This window comes from Mobula hypostoma, chromosome 1 (assembly GCF_963921235.1).
Source record: "Mobula hypostoma chromosome 1, sMobHyp1.1, whole genome shotgun sequence".
Classification (NCBI taxonomy): domain Eukaryota; kingdom Metazoa; phylum Chordata; class Chondrichthyes; order Myliobatiformes; family Myliobatidae; genus Mobula; species Mobula hypostoma.
The window spans coordinates 29883890-29903404 of record NC_086097.1 but is presented as its reverse complement, the minus strand read 5'-3'; the positions used below and the strand labels follow the sequence as shown (position 1 = coordinate 29903404).

Here is a 19515-nt window from a genome sequence, read left to right as displayed (position 1 = left end):
CCTAGACTATTATCCTATTAATATTATCCTAGTTCTGTGTACATGCGTGTTTTATCATTGCTAACCTGTTGCATTTATATCCTTGTGTTTAGAGTACTGTGTTACTTATTTCTTTAATAAAACTTTCTTAGTTCCAGTAATCCAGACTCCAACTAAGTGGTCCATTTCTGCTGGTTTGGCAACCCAGTTACGGGGTACGTAACATCCCCAAGACTGTGTGGGTTACCTCTGGATGCTCTGGTTTCCTCCCAGAGTCCAACGACATGCCGGTTGGTAGGTTAATTGGTCATGGTAAATTGTCCCATGTTTGGGCTCAGATTAAATCGGGGGATTGCTGGGTGGCCAGCTTGAAGGGTCAGAAGGGCCTATTCCACGCTGTATTTCAGTTTTTAAAGATTCTCTTCTCAGTGGAAAGGGTGAGCACCTTCAAGTTCCTGGGTATCAACATCTCAGAGGATCTGTCCTGGGCCCAACACATAGATACAATCGTGAAAAAGGTACGTCAGTGACTATACTTCATTAGGAGTTCAGGAAGATTTGTTATGTTATCAAAGACTCTAGTAAATTTTTATAGATGTACTGTGGAAAGTATTCTGAGTAACTGCATCACCGTCTGGTAGGAGGCACCACAGCATAGGACTGATAAAAGCTGCTGAGGGTTGTAGACTCACCCAGCTCCATCATGGGCACAACCCTCCCCATCACTGAGGAGATCTTCAAAAGGTGATGCTTCAAGAAGGTGACATCCATCATTAAGGACCCTCACCATCCTATACGTGTCCTCTTCTCATTATTACGATCAGAAAGGAGGAATCGGAGCCCAAAGATGCAGATTCAACATTTTAGAAAAAGCTTCTACCCCTCTGCCGTCAGATTTGCGAATGGTCCATGAACCCGTGAACACTATCTCACTACTCTTCTCTCTTTTTGCACCATATTTTATTAACTTCTTTCATCTATTTCCCATTGTAACTGGGCGTCATGGTAACGTAGTGGTTAGCACAGTACTAAGTGAGTTGAGAGTTGAGAGTTCAATTCTGGCACCAACTGTAAGGATGTACATTCTCCTTGTGACTGCATGGGTTTCCTCCGGGTGCTCCGGTTTCCTCCCACAGTGCAAAGATGTACCAGTTAGCAGGTTAATTGTTCATTGTAAGTTGTTCTGTGATTAGGCTAGGGTGAAATAGATGGGTTGATGGGGAGTACGGCCAGAACGGTCTGGTTAGTGCTGTGTCACTGAATAAATAAATAAACACATAGTAATTTTTATTCTATTATTTTTACCCCAATACAGTGTACTACTGCTATAATTAATTTCAGTGATAATAAACCTGATTCAGATTTGTTCCCTCTAGTTTTGGACTCTCCTACCCTGGGATAAAGACTGTGACCATCCACCTTATCTATGACCCTCATGATTTTATAAACCTCTATAATGTCACCCTCAGCCTCCTTCAGTCCTAGCCTCTCCTCAAAGCTCAAGCCCTGTCAGTCTTGGTGCAACCCATGTAAATCTCTCATGCACCCTTTCCAACATGATGACATTCCTCCTATAGCTTGGCAAGCAGAACTGTACACAATACTCCAAGTGTGGTCTCTCACCAATGCTTGCACAGTTACAACAATGCCCAATGTCCTGGTTGGCTGAAGATCATTGAATTGAATTGACTTTATTTCTTAAATCCTTCACATACATGAGGTGTAAAATTCTTTACGTTCGTCGGCAGTTTATTAATAATGAGCTACTGACTTTCATTCTGTGTTTATTGTTACAATTTGTATAGTATGTACAACAGGACAGTCAATATAGCATAGAAATACAATAGTGTCAGCGTGAATTAATCAGTCTGATGGCCTGGTGGAAGAAACTGCCTTGGAGCCTGTTGCTGAGGTATTAAATGCCAAATGCCACCTGTGTTCCCACTTTAGGGGAACCATGTGCCTGTAATCCAGGTCTCTCTGTTCTACAAGAATCTCTGAGGCCCAAACACTAATGCCACTTACTGTTACCCGGTGAGTTCTTGATCACTGATTCCAGCGCCAAATCCTCCAGATTTATGTAACTGATAAAGAATTAAACATAGTCTGAATTAAAGTTACACAAAGTGGCACCAAAACAGAGAAATATCGTTTTCCAAATAGACTCACTGGGTGTAATTAGAAAGAAAGGTTAGCTTTATTTGTCACATGCTCCTTGAAACTTACAGTGAAATGCGTTGTTTGCGTCAAAGTAAATCAGCGAGGGTTATGCTGAGGGCAACTCACAAGTGTCACCACACTTCCAGCACCAACAGAACATTCCCATATCTTGCTAGTCCTAAACCCATATGTCTTTGGAATGTGGGAGGAAACCAGAGCATCTGGAGGAAACCCATGTGGTTAAGGGGGGAAGGTACAAACTCCTTACAGAGAGTGATGGGAATCAAAACCCCATCTGGGACTGCTGGTATGTAAAGCAATGATGCTAAGCTACCATGCTGCAATTGGTAATTGGTTGTTGGTTTATTATTGTCACACGTACTGAGATACAGAGGAAAGCTTCTGTTTGCATACCACCCATACAAATCACTCCATACATCAGTGCATCAAGCAAAGGGAAAACAATAACAGGATGCAGAATATAGCATGGTACACTAAGTGTAGTACAGGGTCAAAGAAGACAGACACGGAGATCAATAATTCACCTTAAAACAGTGGAATAGAAGCTGTCCCTGAGCCTGGTGGTATGTGTGCTCTGTATCTCCCACTCGACAGGAGGGGGAAAGAGAGAGTGTTAGTGGGTGGGAGGGGTCCTTGATTATGCTGAGTTCAGGTAAGGATTAGGGATATCTACCTGGAGAGGCACACAATATCTCAGCTTCAGCCTAGTCCCTTGCTCTGCCCTGTCCCACCAGGGACACCTATCTTCCTGAATTCTCTGCTGCACAGACGTGCATGCACTGTTGTTGCACAGACTGTGACATTCTGGTGGGGAGGCGAGTTGGGAGGTGGGGAATGGGTATGTAGATCGTAGAGACATGGAGCACTACAGCACAGAAACAGGAACTGTGGCCCACCTAGCCCAAGCCACGTTGTTATTCTGCCTAGTCACCTGGACCATAGCCCTCCATACCCCTCCCATCCATGTACTCAACCAAACTTCTCTTCAAAGTTGAAATCAAACCTGGTGCCAGAGATTTTTTCTTGCTGTACTACGGAGGGGCAAAATGATTCAGTGATGGTGCTGAGGGATGCACTGTATGGTAATATATTCACAAGGCTAGACGCGAGGCATTAAAAAGTCAGTTTCAAGCATTATGTGCCTACTATAAATGCCTCTGTTGATTCACAAGCAACAGCAATTGACAGATCTAATGTAGAAGTGAACTGTTACAGTGTCAACGGCATCGGAGACAACCTGGGCTACATGGAGCATAGACAAAAAAAAACAAACAGAGCATCCGAACAACAGCGGACAACATGAATCACGCACCAATCCCGCAATCAGCGTCAAATGCGTGCTTTTCAACTGAAAAACACAACACGAACCCACTGCTATTCGTATTACATAGACATCAATGCCAAAAGATACACCGTTATTCAAGTCAAATAAGGCAAACAACAGATGCAAGGCTTTACCAGGAGTTGGACAAATCGTACTCTGACCATGCAGTACCTCAATTAATTGAATTTAAAACAAAAATCAACAGAATCAGCACTTGGAAGTCTAAGCAAAACCAGTAGGCTTAATAGCAGTAAATGTAATATTTTAGGATTTGCAGGAAACATAAGGACTATGGGGTATCCACCACAAAATAATAATAACAATAATCAGCATTAGTCTTGGCCCAAATTTTTAAAAAACAACTGCACTCACCATTAATGTTTTCAGAGAAGCACAACCCGTCTGTTGTTGTGATTGGTGGCGAAAGAATCAATGATTTTCTGGATGTCAAGTGCCTTGGTCCTCCGTTTGTTTATGGCCAACAGGGCCAAGTTGCTGTTCTGAGCATCGCCGCTGCTATTCCTTAAGTAGTTTTTGACGCGTCTGAGGCAAGAGAAACTCCGTTCGCATGAGGACCTATACTGACCTATACGTGCGTTCTTATCAATAACACACTGGGCGAGTGTCTGTACAATGCTTTTAAGAAGCAACTCTGCGTCCAACCCTTCTGCTGGAGTGAAGTGCAAACATTCTTCAAGCACTGTTCGTTATTCAAATACCGCACCACCACTGATATTTGCTCCTTTTTACTCAAGTCCTTACTTTCATCCACCATGATGGCAAAATATCCAGCCTCCTTGATTTCTGCACTTATTTGATGTCTGACCATATCTGCCATAATACCCATAATTTCATTTTGGATATCGTGATGGGTGTTTTTTTGCATTTCCAGGATTGCCCTCTATTTTTTTAGCTACAGTTTTATCAAACTTCCCAATTACACTGAGCAACTCAACAAAGTTTCCCCTATTGCCAGATCCATCATTCTCCCGGTGTCCTCGCTGGGCAATGCCTTGGCACACAGTATAGCGTAGAGCCTCAACTACTGCTCTCATATACTCACGATTTTCTTGGACAATCTTTGCATGTCCTTTATCAAGCATATTTCCCAATCTTGACCCGTCCTGTTTTCTCAGTCTGAATTCGGTCCATGCCTCCATAGCAAACTTATGAGCTGCACTTACATGGTGGGTTTTGAAAGCTGTTGTAGCTTTCCGCCAGTTGCGGTAACCGGTGACAGTGAAGGTAGACTCAGAATGGAACCCATGTCCTCCACACAGGAAATGCCTGCATGCGAAGCAGAATGTAGCATCTTTTGTGATTGAATATTCCAGCCAGGAGTACGGGTCAAACCAGCCACGAATAAAACTCCTTTGCTGATTGCCAAACTGTTGCGAAGGGTACTTTTTCAATGCTGGCTGACGGGGTCCTTCCTCAGGCTGCTGGCTAACATCGCTAACAGTATTCCCACTCGCACTAGGAGCGGCTTCATCCACGTTCTCTTCCGAATCCCGCTCCATTTCTTGTTCCTCTACTTTGCCCTCACACTCCTTCGATGAACTGCTGTCGTCCTCATCCCCACTTACTCCTTTCTACATGTCACTTTCAATTAAGACAGGCTCAGGCTGAGACACCACTGATTCCTCTGGATGAGGTTGTTTTCTGACTGAAGATCGATCCATTTTTCAAGCCCGCCAAAATAATGCACGTGCCAGGTCGACACTAGCTTGTAAAAGCACAATGTGCGCGTGTGACATCCGTTAGTCTCGCAAGACCATGGATCTGCGCCTGGATGTATACTATCAATCTCTCGCGTGAGTGAGAGTGAGTGACGTCACCACCTTAAGTGATCTTAGATCAGCTTAACTGATCTGAGGACAGCAATGGCAAGACATTGACAACGAACGAATAAGCAGAAGTGTAGGGTGGATCTGACCGAGTTTATAACTTTATTGCTGCATGGGTGCTATGGTAATTGGGGGCGCTGTTTCACTAGATCAACTGGAGAAACAAGCTGTATTCAAAACTATACAGAGAAAGCAAAGCAGCTGCAGTTGATTTCTTGGTGGTGCTATGGTGGTGCTATTACAATTTCTGCTGGGGCTATAGCCCCAGCTAGCACCACCATAGCGCCGCCCCTGTCAAACCTGTGTCCACTACTTCTGCTAGCAGCTCATCCCACACCATCACCACCCCTTGTGTGAAGAAGTTCCCTCTCAGGTTCTGCTTATATATTTCACCTTTCACTGTTAATCTATGACCTCTAATTCTAGTCTCACCCAACCTCAATGGAAAAAGCCTGCTTGTATTTACCCCATCTACCATATACCCCTTATAATTTCATTCAAATCTCTCCACATTCTTCTACGCTGCAGGGTATAAAATCCTAACACATTCAAACTTTCTCTAAAACTCAGGTCTTCCTGCCTGAGGTGAGAGAGCACAGGTCATTATTGTCTACCTGGAGTTCGCCTGAAGTAAATGTTCTCCTGATATCCGATCCTCTGAACCTGGCCTGTCCATTGTTAACTCCACGCCAGAGAACACGTTGTCAATGTCAGTGCTTCCTGTATGAGAGCAGAGGGAAAGAGGATCTAAATCATGTCTTGATCCACACATCCTATCTTGTCTTCCAGCTACTGAGGTTTTTGAGCAAATTGAGATCTCGGAAAGAGTGAACTAAAGAGTGACATACAGCAGGACAGGCGGCATCTGTGGAGAAAGAAACACACGGGTACAAACAAATGGAGCTGGGCTAGGCCACTCAGCCCCTCAAGCCTGCCTGCCTGCCATTCAATGCAATCATTGGCTGATCTATGCTAGCCTCAACTCCTGTTCTGTGCCAGTTCCCCATTATCATTAATTTCCTTACAAATAATGTTTCAGGCTCATTTATGACAGTAGCCCAGACCTGAAATGTTCACTGTGTTTTCCTCTCCACAGTCGCTGACTGACCCACTGGGTGTTTCCTATATCGGTTTATTGCAGGTTTCCGGCATCTATATTTTCTTTTCCTTGTGGAAAGTTACAGCAGGCCCATTAGAACAGCAGTGTACCAGTTAGCATGATGCTTTACAACACCAGCAACCCAGGTTCAATTCCTGCTGTTGTAAGGAGTTTGTTCGGTCTCCCTGTGATCATGTGGGTTTCCTCCAGGAGCTCCAGTTTTCTCCCACTTCCCACAACGGATGTGTTAGGGTTAGTGAGTTGTGGTCATGCTATATTGACGCCAGAAGTGTGGTGCACTTACGGGCTGCCCCCAGCACATCCACAGACTGTGTTACTTATTGACACAAATGGCGCATTCCACTGTGTATTTTGATGTACATGTGATGAATCTTGCTCTTTAGAAACAGATTTCCTATTTGCAATTGAACAAACCCGGGAAGAGGAGGATTAGTTTCTCAAGTTATTGTAGGAATATGGACAAAATACTCGAACGTGGGAACTGCTGATCATTGGTATGGAAACATCGATACCCAAGAATGGAAAAGCCTACTGGAAGTTTACAGTGGTGGATACAGCCCAGTCCATCAGAGGCAAAGTCCTCCACGCCGTTGAACACACTATATGGAACGCTGCTGCAGGAAAACAGCATCCATCATAAAGAACCCCCACCATCCAGGTCACGCTCTCTTTCTCGCTACTACCATTGGGCAGGAGCCTGAAGACCCACACCAGCAGCTTCTGGAGCAGTTATTACCCTACACCCATCAGGCTACTGAGCTGGTGTAGATAACTTCATTCGCCTCAATACTGAGCTGATTCCTCAGACTAGGGGCTCACTTTCAAGGACCCATACAACTCATGTTCTTGGTATTTTTTATTGTACGGTTTGTTTTTCTTTTGCACTTTGGTTGTTTATCGGTCTTTGTGTATATCTAGTTTTAATAAATCCTGTTGAATTTCTTTATTTTCCTGTAAAATGCCTGCAAGAAAATGAATCTCAAGGTATATCTGGCGACTTATGCATATTTGATAATGAATTTACTTTGACTTTGACCTGTAATTTGGGGAGCTGCTGTAGGTGAGGTGCACTGTGGCTTCATGATGGTACTACAGTTCCCAAGAATACGCTTGGCATTCATCACTGAGCATCCCACCATTCTGGTCATGCCCTCTTCTTGTTGCTACTGTCGGGCAGGAGGTACAGAAGCCTGAAGTCCCACACCACCAGGAACGCTTGTTATTCTATAACTAACAGGTTCTTCAACCGACCTGCGCAACCCTAACCTTACCTAAGCCGCGGAAAAATACAGAGCACCTCTTGCACTACCAGGGACTTGTGTCCGGTTATTTTCTGCACTAATGTCTGGTTTTGCACACTCTTTTTGTTCACTGTCTTGTTTATTTTGGCATAATTTGTGTGCTATGCATTGTCCGTACTTTGTGCTTCCGATGCTGCTGCAAGCAAGTTCTTTCTTACTGAGTTGGCAGCTTCTGCTGAGGAGAATGAACAGCCAACGCTTTGAGCTGAGCCCCCTCATCAGGACTGAGAAAGGGGGCAGAAGCAAGAATAAGAATTTGAGGAGGGGCACGTAGTACAAGCTGGCAGGTGAAAGATGAAACGAGGAGAGAGGGAAGGTGGGATGATGTAAGAAGCTGCGAGGGGATAGGTGAAAAAGAGAAAGGACAAAGGAGGAACCCCCCCCCCACATGCTCTTACCTATCACCTTATTCTGCTGAAGGATCTCAGTTAGAAATATCCACTGTTTACTCCTCTCCATAGATGGTGCCTGACCCACTGAATTTCTCAAGCATTTTGCCTATGTTGCTCAAGATGTCCAGCATCTGCAGAATCTCCTAGTTAAGTTTTTCCACTCTACCTGTACGGTGTACCTCACCGTACTTGACCACGAGACTCCATCATCTAGCCAACCACTGAAATTAGGCTAACTGACCTATAATTTGTCATATGAAGAGTGTTTGATGGTTCTGGGCCTGTACTTACTGGAATTCAGAAGAATGAAGGGTGACCTCATTGAAACCTATTGAATGGTGAAACGCCTTGATAGAGTGGATGTGGAGAGGATGTTTCCTATGGTTGGAAAATCTAAGACCAGAGGACACAACCTCAGAATAGAGGGGTCTCCTTTTAGAACAGAGATGAGGAGGAATTTCTTTTGCTAGAGAATGGTGAATCTGTGGAATTTGTTGCCACCGGCAGCTGTGGAGGCCAGGTCACTGGGTATATTTAAGGCAAAGGTTGATAGATTCTCGATTAGTCAGGGCTTGAAAGGATATGGGGAGAAGGCAGATTGGAGCTGAGAGGGAAATGGATCAGTCATGATAAAATGGTGGAGCAGACTTGATGGACCAAATGCTCTAATTCTGCTTCTTATGGTCTTATAAGTTCTTGTCTATTGTCTCCCTCCATTCTTAAAGAGTGAAGTTTTCCACTCCTCCAAAACCATTCCAGAATCAAGTGATTCTTGAAAGATCACTACTAATGCCTCCAGAATCTCTTCTGCTACCTATTTCAGAACCCTGGTGCGTAGTCCATCCGGTCCAGATGACTTATCCACCTTCAGACCTTTCAGATTCCCAAGCACCTTCTCCTTAGTAATAGTGACTACACTTATTCTGCCCCCTGACGCTCTTGAACTTTTCTGTTTTTATTGAACAGTATGTATACTGCATTTACTGTATTCCTTACCCAGGATCTCTTCAACGTTCATATCAGATGGGTTAAGCTCCTGGTACAGGGCAAATAGCAGCCTCTCTCTGTCCTCGGCTCCCTGCAGCTGCAGCTGGTCAAACAACTCGGAGTCAGTGTTGGCAAGCTGTCTGCCAGTGATCCCAAACTCTGCAGGAAGACAAGACAGGTGTACAACCAGATCACAATCTGCCCTTCCCATCCCACTTATTTGCGGGCATCAGCCTGGTGTTTCAGTTAGCATGACACTATTACAGCACCAAAGATTCCTGTTGCTGTTGTAAGGACTTTCTATATTCTCCCCGTAATTGTGTGGGTTTCCTCTGGGTGCTCCAGCTTCCTTCCTCATTCTAAAGACATATGGATTTGGGCTAGTAAGTTGTGGCATGCTGTGTTGGTACAAGAAACACAGCGACCCTTGCCCCAGCACAATCCTCGGACCGTGTCGGACTTTGAAGCAAACGGCACACTTCACTGTATGTTTCGATGTACATATGACAAATAAAGCTAGATCATCCCACACTCTCCTATGCTACAATGATGTATTAGTTAGTATAACACTTTGCAACACCAGTAATTGGGGTTCAATTCAATTACAGCCACCATCTGAAGGCATTTGAATGTTCTCCCTGTGACCGTACAGGCTTCCTCTGTTTGGCTCCCCTGACTGAGAACTTTTAAGCCTTGCTTACCATTTATTTTCCAATCACAATGTTAACTCTAGCTGGCTTGTGATCATCACCCAATGATAAGCAGAACAACATTAGAACAAGTTCTTGCTCATGGCTCCTTGCCTGTCCATACCAGTCCACTATGCTTTAATTTGGCATACCAATGTCAACCTGATTCTTTATCACATCCAATTTAAAATACACTAAATCAGGGGTTCCCAACATTTTTTATGCCTTGGACCCTGACCCCAGGCTGGAAACCTCTGAACTACAAACATAGATTAAAATGGACTCTCCAAGTGTTGACTAAATATTAAGTCTGAGTCAAATTCAGTTAAGAGTCTTTGCAACCTAAACAAAGATGAGTTTACGAAGTTTATAATGGAATGACTCAAAGGATTAAGATTTGAATCTTTCTTTTACATTTTGAGAGTCTCTTTATTGCAGATGAGCATATTTGATCTCATTGGTTCGGTGGATGCTGGGTGTCACCAGAATGTGGGAGGACAATGATTTTCCCTAATGGAGTTATTCTTCAGCCACAATGTGTATCACTGAAGTCGCCTGCTTCCCTAGAGGAAGTCGGTCAGTAGACAATCTAAAGACTGGCTTTGTTTGCCAAATGTATATCAAAACATACAGAGAAATGTATTGTTCGCATCAACGACTAACTCTGTCCAAGGATGTGCTGGGGGTAGCCCACTGGTGTCACCCTGCTTCCATCACCAACTCAACATGCCCACCATTTACTAACCCTAATCTGTACATCATTAGAATGTGGGAGGCAACTGCGGCACCCATGTGGTCATGGGAAGAACGTAGAAACTCCTTGCAGATGGCGACAGGAATTGAACCCCAAGTGCTTATGCTGTAAAGCATTACACTAGCCACTATGTTGTGTGCCATATTTAACTGCATTGGCCACCATCACCAATCCACTAATCTTCTACTTAACAGCTCACCATCTGCCTGTATTTTGTGCCATCTATAAATCTGGTATTTGTACCCTGTAAATTAAGATATATCATGAGAGCTGGGCAGATGAAATTAGATCCTACAAGTATGAGGTGATCATTTTTGGTAAATTGTATAAGAGGACTTGGCTTCAGGTTCAAGTCTGTTGTTCCCAGAAGGTGGTGGCACAGGTAGTTATGGTGGAGGCTTGTTTGACTTTATAGGTTGAGGCATTGAATAAGAGGTGGAATACTTTGTTGCTACTTTACAAGACACTGCTTAGGCCACACTCTGGTTACCACACTGTAGGAAGGATGTGGTCGTGCTGGATGGAGTGAAGAGCAGATTTGTCATGATGTTGCCTGGAGGACCTTATTTCTGGGAAGGGATTGGATAGGCTGTGTTCAACTTTCCTGAAGGCTGACAGATGAACACCAATGCCCTTGAACAGAAAGTCCTACAAAAAGTCATGGATATGGCCCGGTCCATCAAGGGTAAAGCCCTCCCCACCATTGAGCACATGTACACAGAGTGTAGTCGCAGGAAATCAGCATCCAAAATTTGGGACACCCACGCCCCAGGTCATACTTTCTTTTCACTGCTGCCATCAGGGAGAAGGTACAGGAGCCTCAGAGCTCTCACCACCAGGTTCAAGAACAGTTATTACCCTTCAACTGTCAAGCTTTTGAACCAAAGGGGATAACTTCACTTGCCCCATCACTGAAATGTTCCAGAACCTATGGACTCACTTTCACTCTTCATCCATTCGTCTCGATATTTATTGTTTATTTATTTATTTATTTCTTTTTGTAGTTGCTCAGTTTGTTGTCTTTTGCATACTGGTTGTCTACCCTGTTGGTGTGATCTTTCATTTATTCTATTATGGTTGTCGGATTTACTGAGTATGCCCGCAAAAAGATGAATCTTAGGGTTATATATGGTCACACATATGTACTTTGATAATAAATTTATTTCAAACTTTGAACTTTGATATGATGCAGGTATATAGTGAATCAAAATATTTTCCCATGATAGGGGATCAAAAATAAAGGGTTCAAGGTATTAAGAAGGATTTTTAAAGTTGATATCTGGAACTTGCTGTCAGAGATGATGCAGAAAAGATTTACAAGGATGTTGCCAGCACTTGAGAGACTGAGTTATAGGGAGAGGATGCACAGGCCAGAACTTTATTTCTTGGAGTGTAACAGACTGTGGGGTGATGTTATAGAGGTGTATAAAATCATGAGGGGCATAGATAGGCTGAATCAGAATCAGATTTATTATCACCAGCATGTGTCGTGAAATTTGTTAACTGAGCGGCAGAAGTACAATGCAATACATGATAATATAGAAAGAAAAAATACGTAAATCAATTACAATAAGTATATATATGTATAACAAATAGATTTAAAATAGTGCAAAAACCAAAATAATGTATTAAAAAAAAGTGAGGTGGTGTTCATGGGTTCAACGTCCATTTAGGAATTGGATGGCAGAGGGGAAGAAACTGTTCCCGAATTGCTGAGTGTGTGCCTTCAGGCTTCTGTACCTCCTTCCTGAAGGTAAAAGTGAGGAGAGGGCATGTAGGGCAAGTCTTGGGTGATGGGGGTCCTTCAAAATGGACGTTGCCTTTCTGAGCCACCACTGCTCCTTGAAGATGCCCTGGGTACTACGAAGGTTCGTACCCAAGATGGAGCTAATTTTACAATTTTCTGTAGCTTCTTTTGGTCTCATGCTGTAGCACCCCCCCCCCACATCCCTCCCCCCCATAACAGCCTGTCGGAATGCTCTCCACCGTACATCTATAGAAGTTCTCAAGTATTTTAGTTGATAAACTCCTAATGAAGTATAGCTGCGGTCTTGCCTTCTTTATAGCTGCATTGTTATGTTGGGACCTGGTTAAATCCTCAGAGATCTTGGCACCCAGGAACTTGAAATTCCTCACTCCCTCCACTTCTGATCCCTCGATGAGATTGATTCTTGCTCCCTTGTCTTACCCTTCCTGAAGTCCACATTCAGCTCTTTCCTCTCACTGACATCGAGTGCAATATTGTTGCTACACCACTCAACTAGCTGGTATACCTTGCTCCTGTACACCCTCCCATCTCCATCTGAGATTCTACCAACAATGATTGTATCAGCAAGTCTATAGATGGTATTTGAGCTATACTGAGCCACACAGTCATGGGTACAGACAGAGAGTAGAATAGAGGGCTAAGCACACACCCGAGGTGTGCCAGAGTCTACCAGCAATGATTGTATCAGCAAGTTTATAGATGGTATTTGAGCTGATTAGTTCCAAGGATTTGGATGGGGCAGAATTTGTTAAGTGTGTCCATGATGGATTCCTGTCACAGTATGTGGACAGGCCGACCAGGGGGAATGCCATACTAGATCTAGTACTAGGTAATGAACCGGGTCAGGTCACAGATCTCTCAGTGGGTGAGCATCTGGGGGACAGCAACCACTGCTCCCTGGCCTTTATAATTATCATGGAAAAGGATAGAATCAAAGAGGACAGGAAAATTTTTAATTGGGGAAAGGCAAATTATGAGGCTATAAGGCTAGAACTTGCGGGTGTGAATTGGGATGGTGTTTTTGCAGGGAAATGTAGTATGGACATGTGGTCGATGTTTGGGGATCTCTTGCAGGATGTTAGGGATAAATTTGTCCCGGTGAGGAAGATAAAGAATGGTAGGGTGAAAGAACCATGGGTGACAAGTGAGGTGAAAAATCTAGTCAGGAGGAAGAAGGCAGCATACATGAGGTTTAGGAAGCAAGGATCAGATGAGTCTATTGAGGAATATAGGGAAGCAAGAAAGGAGCTTAAGAAGGGGCTGAGAAGAGCAAGAAGGGGGCATGAGAAGGCCTTGGCGAGTAGGGTAAAGGAAAACCCCAAGGCATTCTTCAATTATGTGAAGAAAAAAAGGATGACAGGAGTGAAGGTAGGACCAATTAGAGATAAAGGTGGGAAGATGTGCCTGGAGGCTGTGGAAATGAGCGAGGTCCTTAATGAATACTTCTCTTCGGTATTCACCAATGAGAGGGAACTTGATGATGGTGAGGACAATATGAGTGAGGTTGATGTTCTGGAGCATGCTGATATTAAGGGAGAGGAGGTGTTAGAGTTGTTAAAATACATTAGGACAGATAAGTCCCCGGGGCCTGACGGAATATTCCCCAGGCTGCTCCACGAGGTGAGAGAAGAGATTGCTGAGCCTCTGGCTAGGATCTTTATGTCCTCATTGTCCATGGGAATGGTACCGGAGGATTGGAGGGAGGCGAATATTGTTCCCTTGTTCAAAAAAGGTAGTAGGGATAGTCCAGGTAATTATAGACCAGCGAGCCTTACGTCTGTGGTGGGAAAGCTGTTGGAAAAGATTCTTAGAGATAGGGTCTATAGGCATTTAGAGAATCATGGTCTGATCAGGGACAGTCAGCATGGCTTTGTGAAGGGCAGATCGTGTCTAACAAGCCTGATAGAGTTCTTTGAGGAGGTGACCAGGCATATAGATGAGGGTAGTGCAGTGGATGTGATCTATATGGATTTTAGTAAGGCATTTGACAAGGTTCCACATGGTAGGCTTACTCAGCAAGTTAGAAGGCATGGGATCCAGGGAAGTTTGGCTAGGTGGATTCAGAATTGGCTTGCCTGCAGAAGGCAGAGGGTGGTGGTGGAGGGAGTACATTCAGGTTGGAGGATTGTGACTAGTGGTGTCCCACAAGGATCTGATCACTTTTCGTGATTTTTATTAACGACCTGGATGTGGGGGTAGAAGGGTGGGTTGGCAAGTTTGCAGACGACACAAAGGTTGGTGGTGTTGTAGATAGTGTAGAGGATTGTCAAAGATTGCAGAGAGACATTGATAGGATGCAGAAGTGGGCTGAGAAGTGGCAGATGGAGTTCAACCCGGAGAAGTGTGAGGTGGTACACTTTGGAAGGACAAACTCCAAGGCAGAGTACAAAGTAAATGGCAGGATACTTGGTAGTGTGGAGGAGCAGAGGGATCTCGGGGTACATGTCCACAGATCCCTGAAAGTTGCCTCACAGGTGAATAGGGTAGTTAAGAAAGCTTATGGGGTGTTAGCTTTCATAAGTCGAGGGATAGAGTTTAAGAGTCGCGATGTAATGATGCAGCTCTATAAAACTCTGGTTAGGCCACACTTGGAGTACTGTGTCCAGTTCTGGTCACCTCACTATAGGAAGGATTTGGATGCATTGGAAAGGGTACAGAGGAGATTTACCAGGATGCTGCCTGGTTTAGAAAGTATGCATTATGATCAGAGATTAAGGGAGCTAGGGCTTTACTCTTTGGAGAGAAGGAGGATGAGAGGAGACATGATGGAGGTGTACAAGATAATAAGAGGAATAGATAGAGTGGATAGCCAGCGCCTCTTCCCCAGGGCACCACTGCTCGATACAAGAGGACATGGCTTTAAGGTAAGGGGTGGGAAGTTCAAGGGGGATATTAGAGGAAGGTTTTTTAATCAGAGAGTGGTTGGTGTGTGGAATGCACTGCCTGAGTCAGTGGTGGAGGCAGATACACTAGTGAAGTTTAAGAGACTACTAGACAGGTATATTCGAGGAATCTAAGGTGGGGGCTTATATGGGAGGCAGGGTTTGAGGGTCGGCACAACATTGTGGGCCGAAGGGCCTGTACTGTGCTGTACTATTCTATATTCTATGTTCTATACCTAGCCACACAGTCATGGGTACAGACAGAGAGTAGAATAGAGGGCTAAGCACACACCCGAGTGTGAGGAGGAGGTATTATTACCAATCTGCTCAGATTGTGGTCTTCCGGTTAGGAAGTCAAGGATCCAATTGCAGATGTAGGTACAGAGGCCCAGGTTCTGTAGCTTATTGACCATGAATGTGGGAATGATGGTCTTAAATGCTGAGCTATAGTCAACGAACAGCATCTTGTCATAAGTGTTTGCATTGCCCTGGTGATCTAAGGCCGTGTGAAGAGCCACTGAGACTGCGTCTGTGCTAGATCTATTACGGCGATAGGCAAATTGCCTATTTGCCTATCGCTGAGACAGGAGTTGATTCTGGCCTTGACCAACCTCTCAAAAGCATTTCATCTCTGTAGATGTGAGTGCTACTTGATGATAGTCATTAAGGCAGCTCACACTGCTCTTCTTAGGCACTGGTTTAATTATTGCCTTTTTGACGCAGGTGGGAGCTTCTGACTGTAGCAGTGAGAGGTTGAAAATGGTCCTTGAGTACTCCTGCCAGTTGGTTGGCACAATTTTTCAGACCCTTACCAGGTACTCCATTGAGGCCTGCCGCCTTGTGAGAGTTCACCCTCCTTAAAGGCAGCCTAACATCAGTTTCCGAGACAGAGATCACAGGGTCACCAGAGGCAGCATGGATCTTCACAGCTATAGTTATATTCTCACTTTCAAGGAAGGCATAGAAGGCATTCAGCTCATCTGGTAGTGAAGTATCGCTGCCATTCATGCTATTGGGTTTCACTTAGTAGGAAGTAATGTCTTGCAAACCCTGGATCCGATGTCATCCCCGATCTTACTTCGAATTGTCTCTTCACGCTTGAAATAGCCCTCCGCAAGTCATACCTGGTTTGCTTCTACAAACCTGGGCCACCAGACTTAAATGCCACAGATTTAGCCCTCAGCAGACGAGATACCTCCTGGTTCATCCACGGCTTTTGGTTTGGGAATGTACAGTAAGTTTTCATAAGCATACACTCATCCACGCAGGTTTTAATGAACTGCAGCATACTCATCCAGATTTGAAAATGAATACCTGAACGCCGTCCAGTCCATTGATTCAAAGCAGTCCTATAAGCGCTCCTGTGCTTCCCTCGTCCATAAGACCATAAGACATAGGAGCAGAATTAGGCCATTTGGCCTATCAAATCTGTTCCACCATTCAATCATGACTGATCCTTTTATCCACTCCTCAGCCCCACTCCCCGTAACCTTGATGCCATGTCCGATCAAGAACCTACCAAGCTCTAACTTAAATATATCCAATGACCTGGCCTCCACAGCAGTCTGTGGTAATAAATTCACCACCCTCTAGCTAAAGAAATTTCTCAGCATCTGCTTCAAATGGACGTCCCTCTAACCTGAGGCTGTGCCCTCTTGTCCTTGACTCTCCCACCATGGGAAACATTCTTTCCATATCGACTCTGCCTAGGCCTTTCAACATTCGAAGGGTTTCATTGAGATCCCCCCTCATCCTTCTAAATTCCAGCAGGTACAGACCCAGACCAATCAAACATTCCTTGTTTTATAACCCTTTCAATTCCCAGAATCATCCTTGTGAACCTCCACTAAACCCTCTCCAATGCCAGCACAACTTTTCTTAGATGAGGAGCCCAAAACTGTACACAATACTCAAGGTGAGGCCTCACCTGTGTCTTATAAAGCCTCAACATCACACTCTCGCTCTTGAATTCTAGACCTCTTGAAATAAATGCTAACATTGCATTTGCCTTCCTCACCACTGACTCTACCCACGAGTTAACCCTTAGGGTGTTCTGTACAAGGAGTCCCAAGACCCTTCGCATCACAGATTTTTGGATTTCTTCCCCGTTTAGAAAATTGCCTGCATATTTATTTAAGACCATACAACCATAAGATATAGGAGCAGAAGTAGGCCAGTTGGCCCATCGGGCCTGCTTCGCTATTCAATCATGGGCTGATCCAATTCTTCCAGTCATCCCCACTTCCCTGCCTTCTCCCCATACCCTTTGATGCCCTGGCTAATCAAGAACCTTAAATGCATCCAATGACTTGGCCTCCACAGCCGCTCGTGGCAACAAATTCCGCAGATTTACCACCCTCTGACTAAAGTAATTTCTCCACATCTCAGTTCTAAATGGATGTCCTTCAATCCTGAAGTCGTGCCCTCTTGTCCTAGACTCCTCTACCATGGGAAATAACTTTGCCATATCTAATCTATTCAGGCCTTTTAACATTCAGAATGTTTCTATGAGATCTCCCCTCATGCTCCTGAACTCCAGGGAATACAGACCAAGAGCTGCCAGAGGTTCCTCATACGGTAACCCTTTCATTCTCATGAATCTTCTCTGAACCCTCTCCAATGTCAGTCTATCCTTTCTAAAATAAGGAGCCCAAAACTGCACACAATACTTCAAGTGTGGTCTCACAAGTGCCTTATAGAGCCTCAGCATCACATCCCTACTCTTATATTCTATACCTCTAGAAATGAATGCCAACATTGCATTTGCCTTCTTCACCACTGACTCAACCTGGAGGTTAACCTTTAGGGTATCCTGCACAAGAACTCCCAAGTGCTTTTGTATCTCTGCATTTTGAATTCTCTCCCCACCTAAACAGTAATCTGCCCATTTATTTCTTCTACCAAAGGGCATGACCACGCATTTTCCAACATTGAATTTCATTTGCCATTTTCTTGCCCATTCTCCTAATCTGTCTAAGTCCTTCTGCAGCCTATCTGTTTCCTCAACACCACCTGCCCCTCCACCAATCTCCATATTAGCAAACTTGGCAACAAAGCCATCTATTCCATCATCTAAATCATTGATATACAGCATAAAAAGATGTCCCAACACCGACCTCTGCAGAACACCACTAGTCACTGGCAGCCAACCAGAAAAGGATCCTTTTATTCCCACTTGCTGCCTCCTACCAATCAGCCACTACTCTAAGCATGCCAGTAACTTTCCTGTAATACCATGGGCTCTTAACTTGATAAGCAACTTCATGTATGGTACCCTGTCTGAGAGTCCAAATATACAACATCCAATCCATCCTCTTTATCTATCCTACGTGTAAATTCCTTAAAGAATTAAAGAATTCAGGCCAGATTTTCCCTTAAGGAAACCATGCTCACTTTGTCTTATCTTGACCTGTGTGTCCAAGAACCCTATAACCTCATTCTTAACAATTGACTCCAACATCTTTCCAACCACTGAGGTCAGGCTAACTGATCTATAATTTCCTTTCTGCTGCCTTCCTCTTTTCTTAAAAAGTGGAGTGACATTTGCAATTTTCTAGTCCTTTGGCACCATGCCAGAGCCCAATGATTTTTGAAAGATCATTATTAATGCCTCCACAATCTCTACCACTACCTCTTTCAGAAATCTAGGTTCCCTCCAGCTTGCAGGGCACGCCCTTTTCTCACTGTTACCTTCAGGTAGGAGGTACAGAAGCCTGAAGGCACACACTCAGTGATTCAGGAACAGCTTCTTCCCCTCTGCCATCTGATTCCTAAATTGACATTGAACTCGTGAATACTACCTCACTTTATTTATATTATTTCTGTTTTTTGCATGATTTTAATCTAGTCAGTATATGTATACTGTAATTAATGTATTTATTTATTATTATTATTTTATTTTTCCTTCTTCTTCTATATTATGTTAACAAATTCACAACACATGCCGGGGATAATAAACGTGATTCTGAAGTAAACTAAAGTTCATCTGGTCCGGGTGACTTATGTACCCTTAGGTCTTACAGCTTTTTTGAGCACCTTCTCAATTGTAATAGTAACTGCACTCACTTCTCTTCCCTCACACCCTTCAACATTTGACACATTGCTAGTGTCCTCCACAGCGAAGACTGATGCAAAATACTCAATTAGTTCATCTGCCATCTCCTTGGCCCCCATTATTATTTCTCCTGCCTCACTTTCTGGCAATCCTACATCAAATCGAATCTCTCTTTTATTTTTTACGTATTTGAAAAAGCATTAAGAATACACTTTGATATTATTTGCTAGCTTGCTG

The 19515-nt window shown here is 44.0% G+C and overlaps 1 protein-coding gene across 3 annotated transcripts in view; it reads right to left on the bottom strand.

Moving 5' to 3' along the window:
* The window catches only part of LOC134352238 (uncharacterized), a 103548-nt gene that overhangs the window by 74138 nt on the left and 9895 nt on the right, over positions 1 to 19515 (bottom strand). For all 3 annotated transcript variants that reach the window (XM_063059556.1, XM_063059615.1, XM_063059691.1), the window contains exons 4-6: positions 9141 to 9290; positions 5946 to 6051; positions 2005 to 2063 (exon numbers count right to left, since the gene is read on the bottom strand). In XM_063059556.1, coding sequence (XP_062915626.1) covers positions 2005 to 2063; positions 5946 to 6051; positions 9141 to 9290 — 315 coding nt within the window. The remainder of the gene's footprint in view (positions 1 to 2004; positions 2064 to 5945; positions 6052 to 9140; positions 9291 to 19515) is intronic.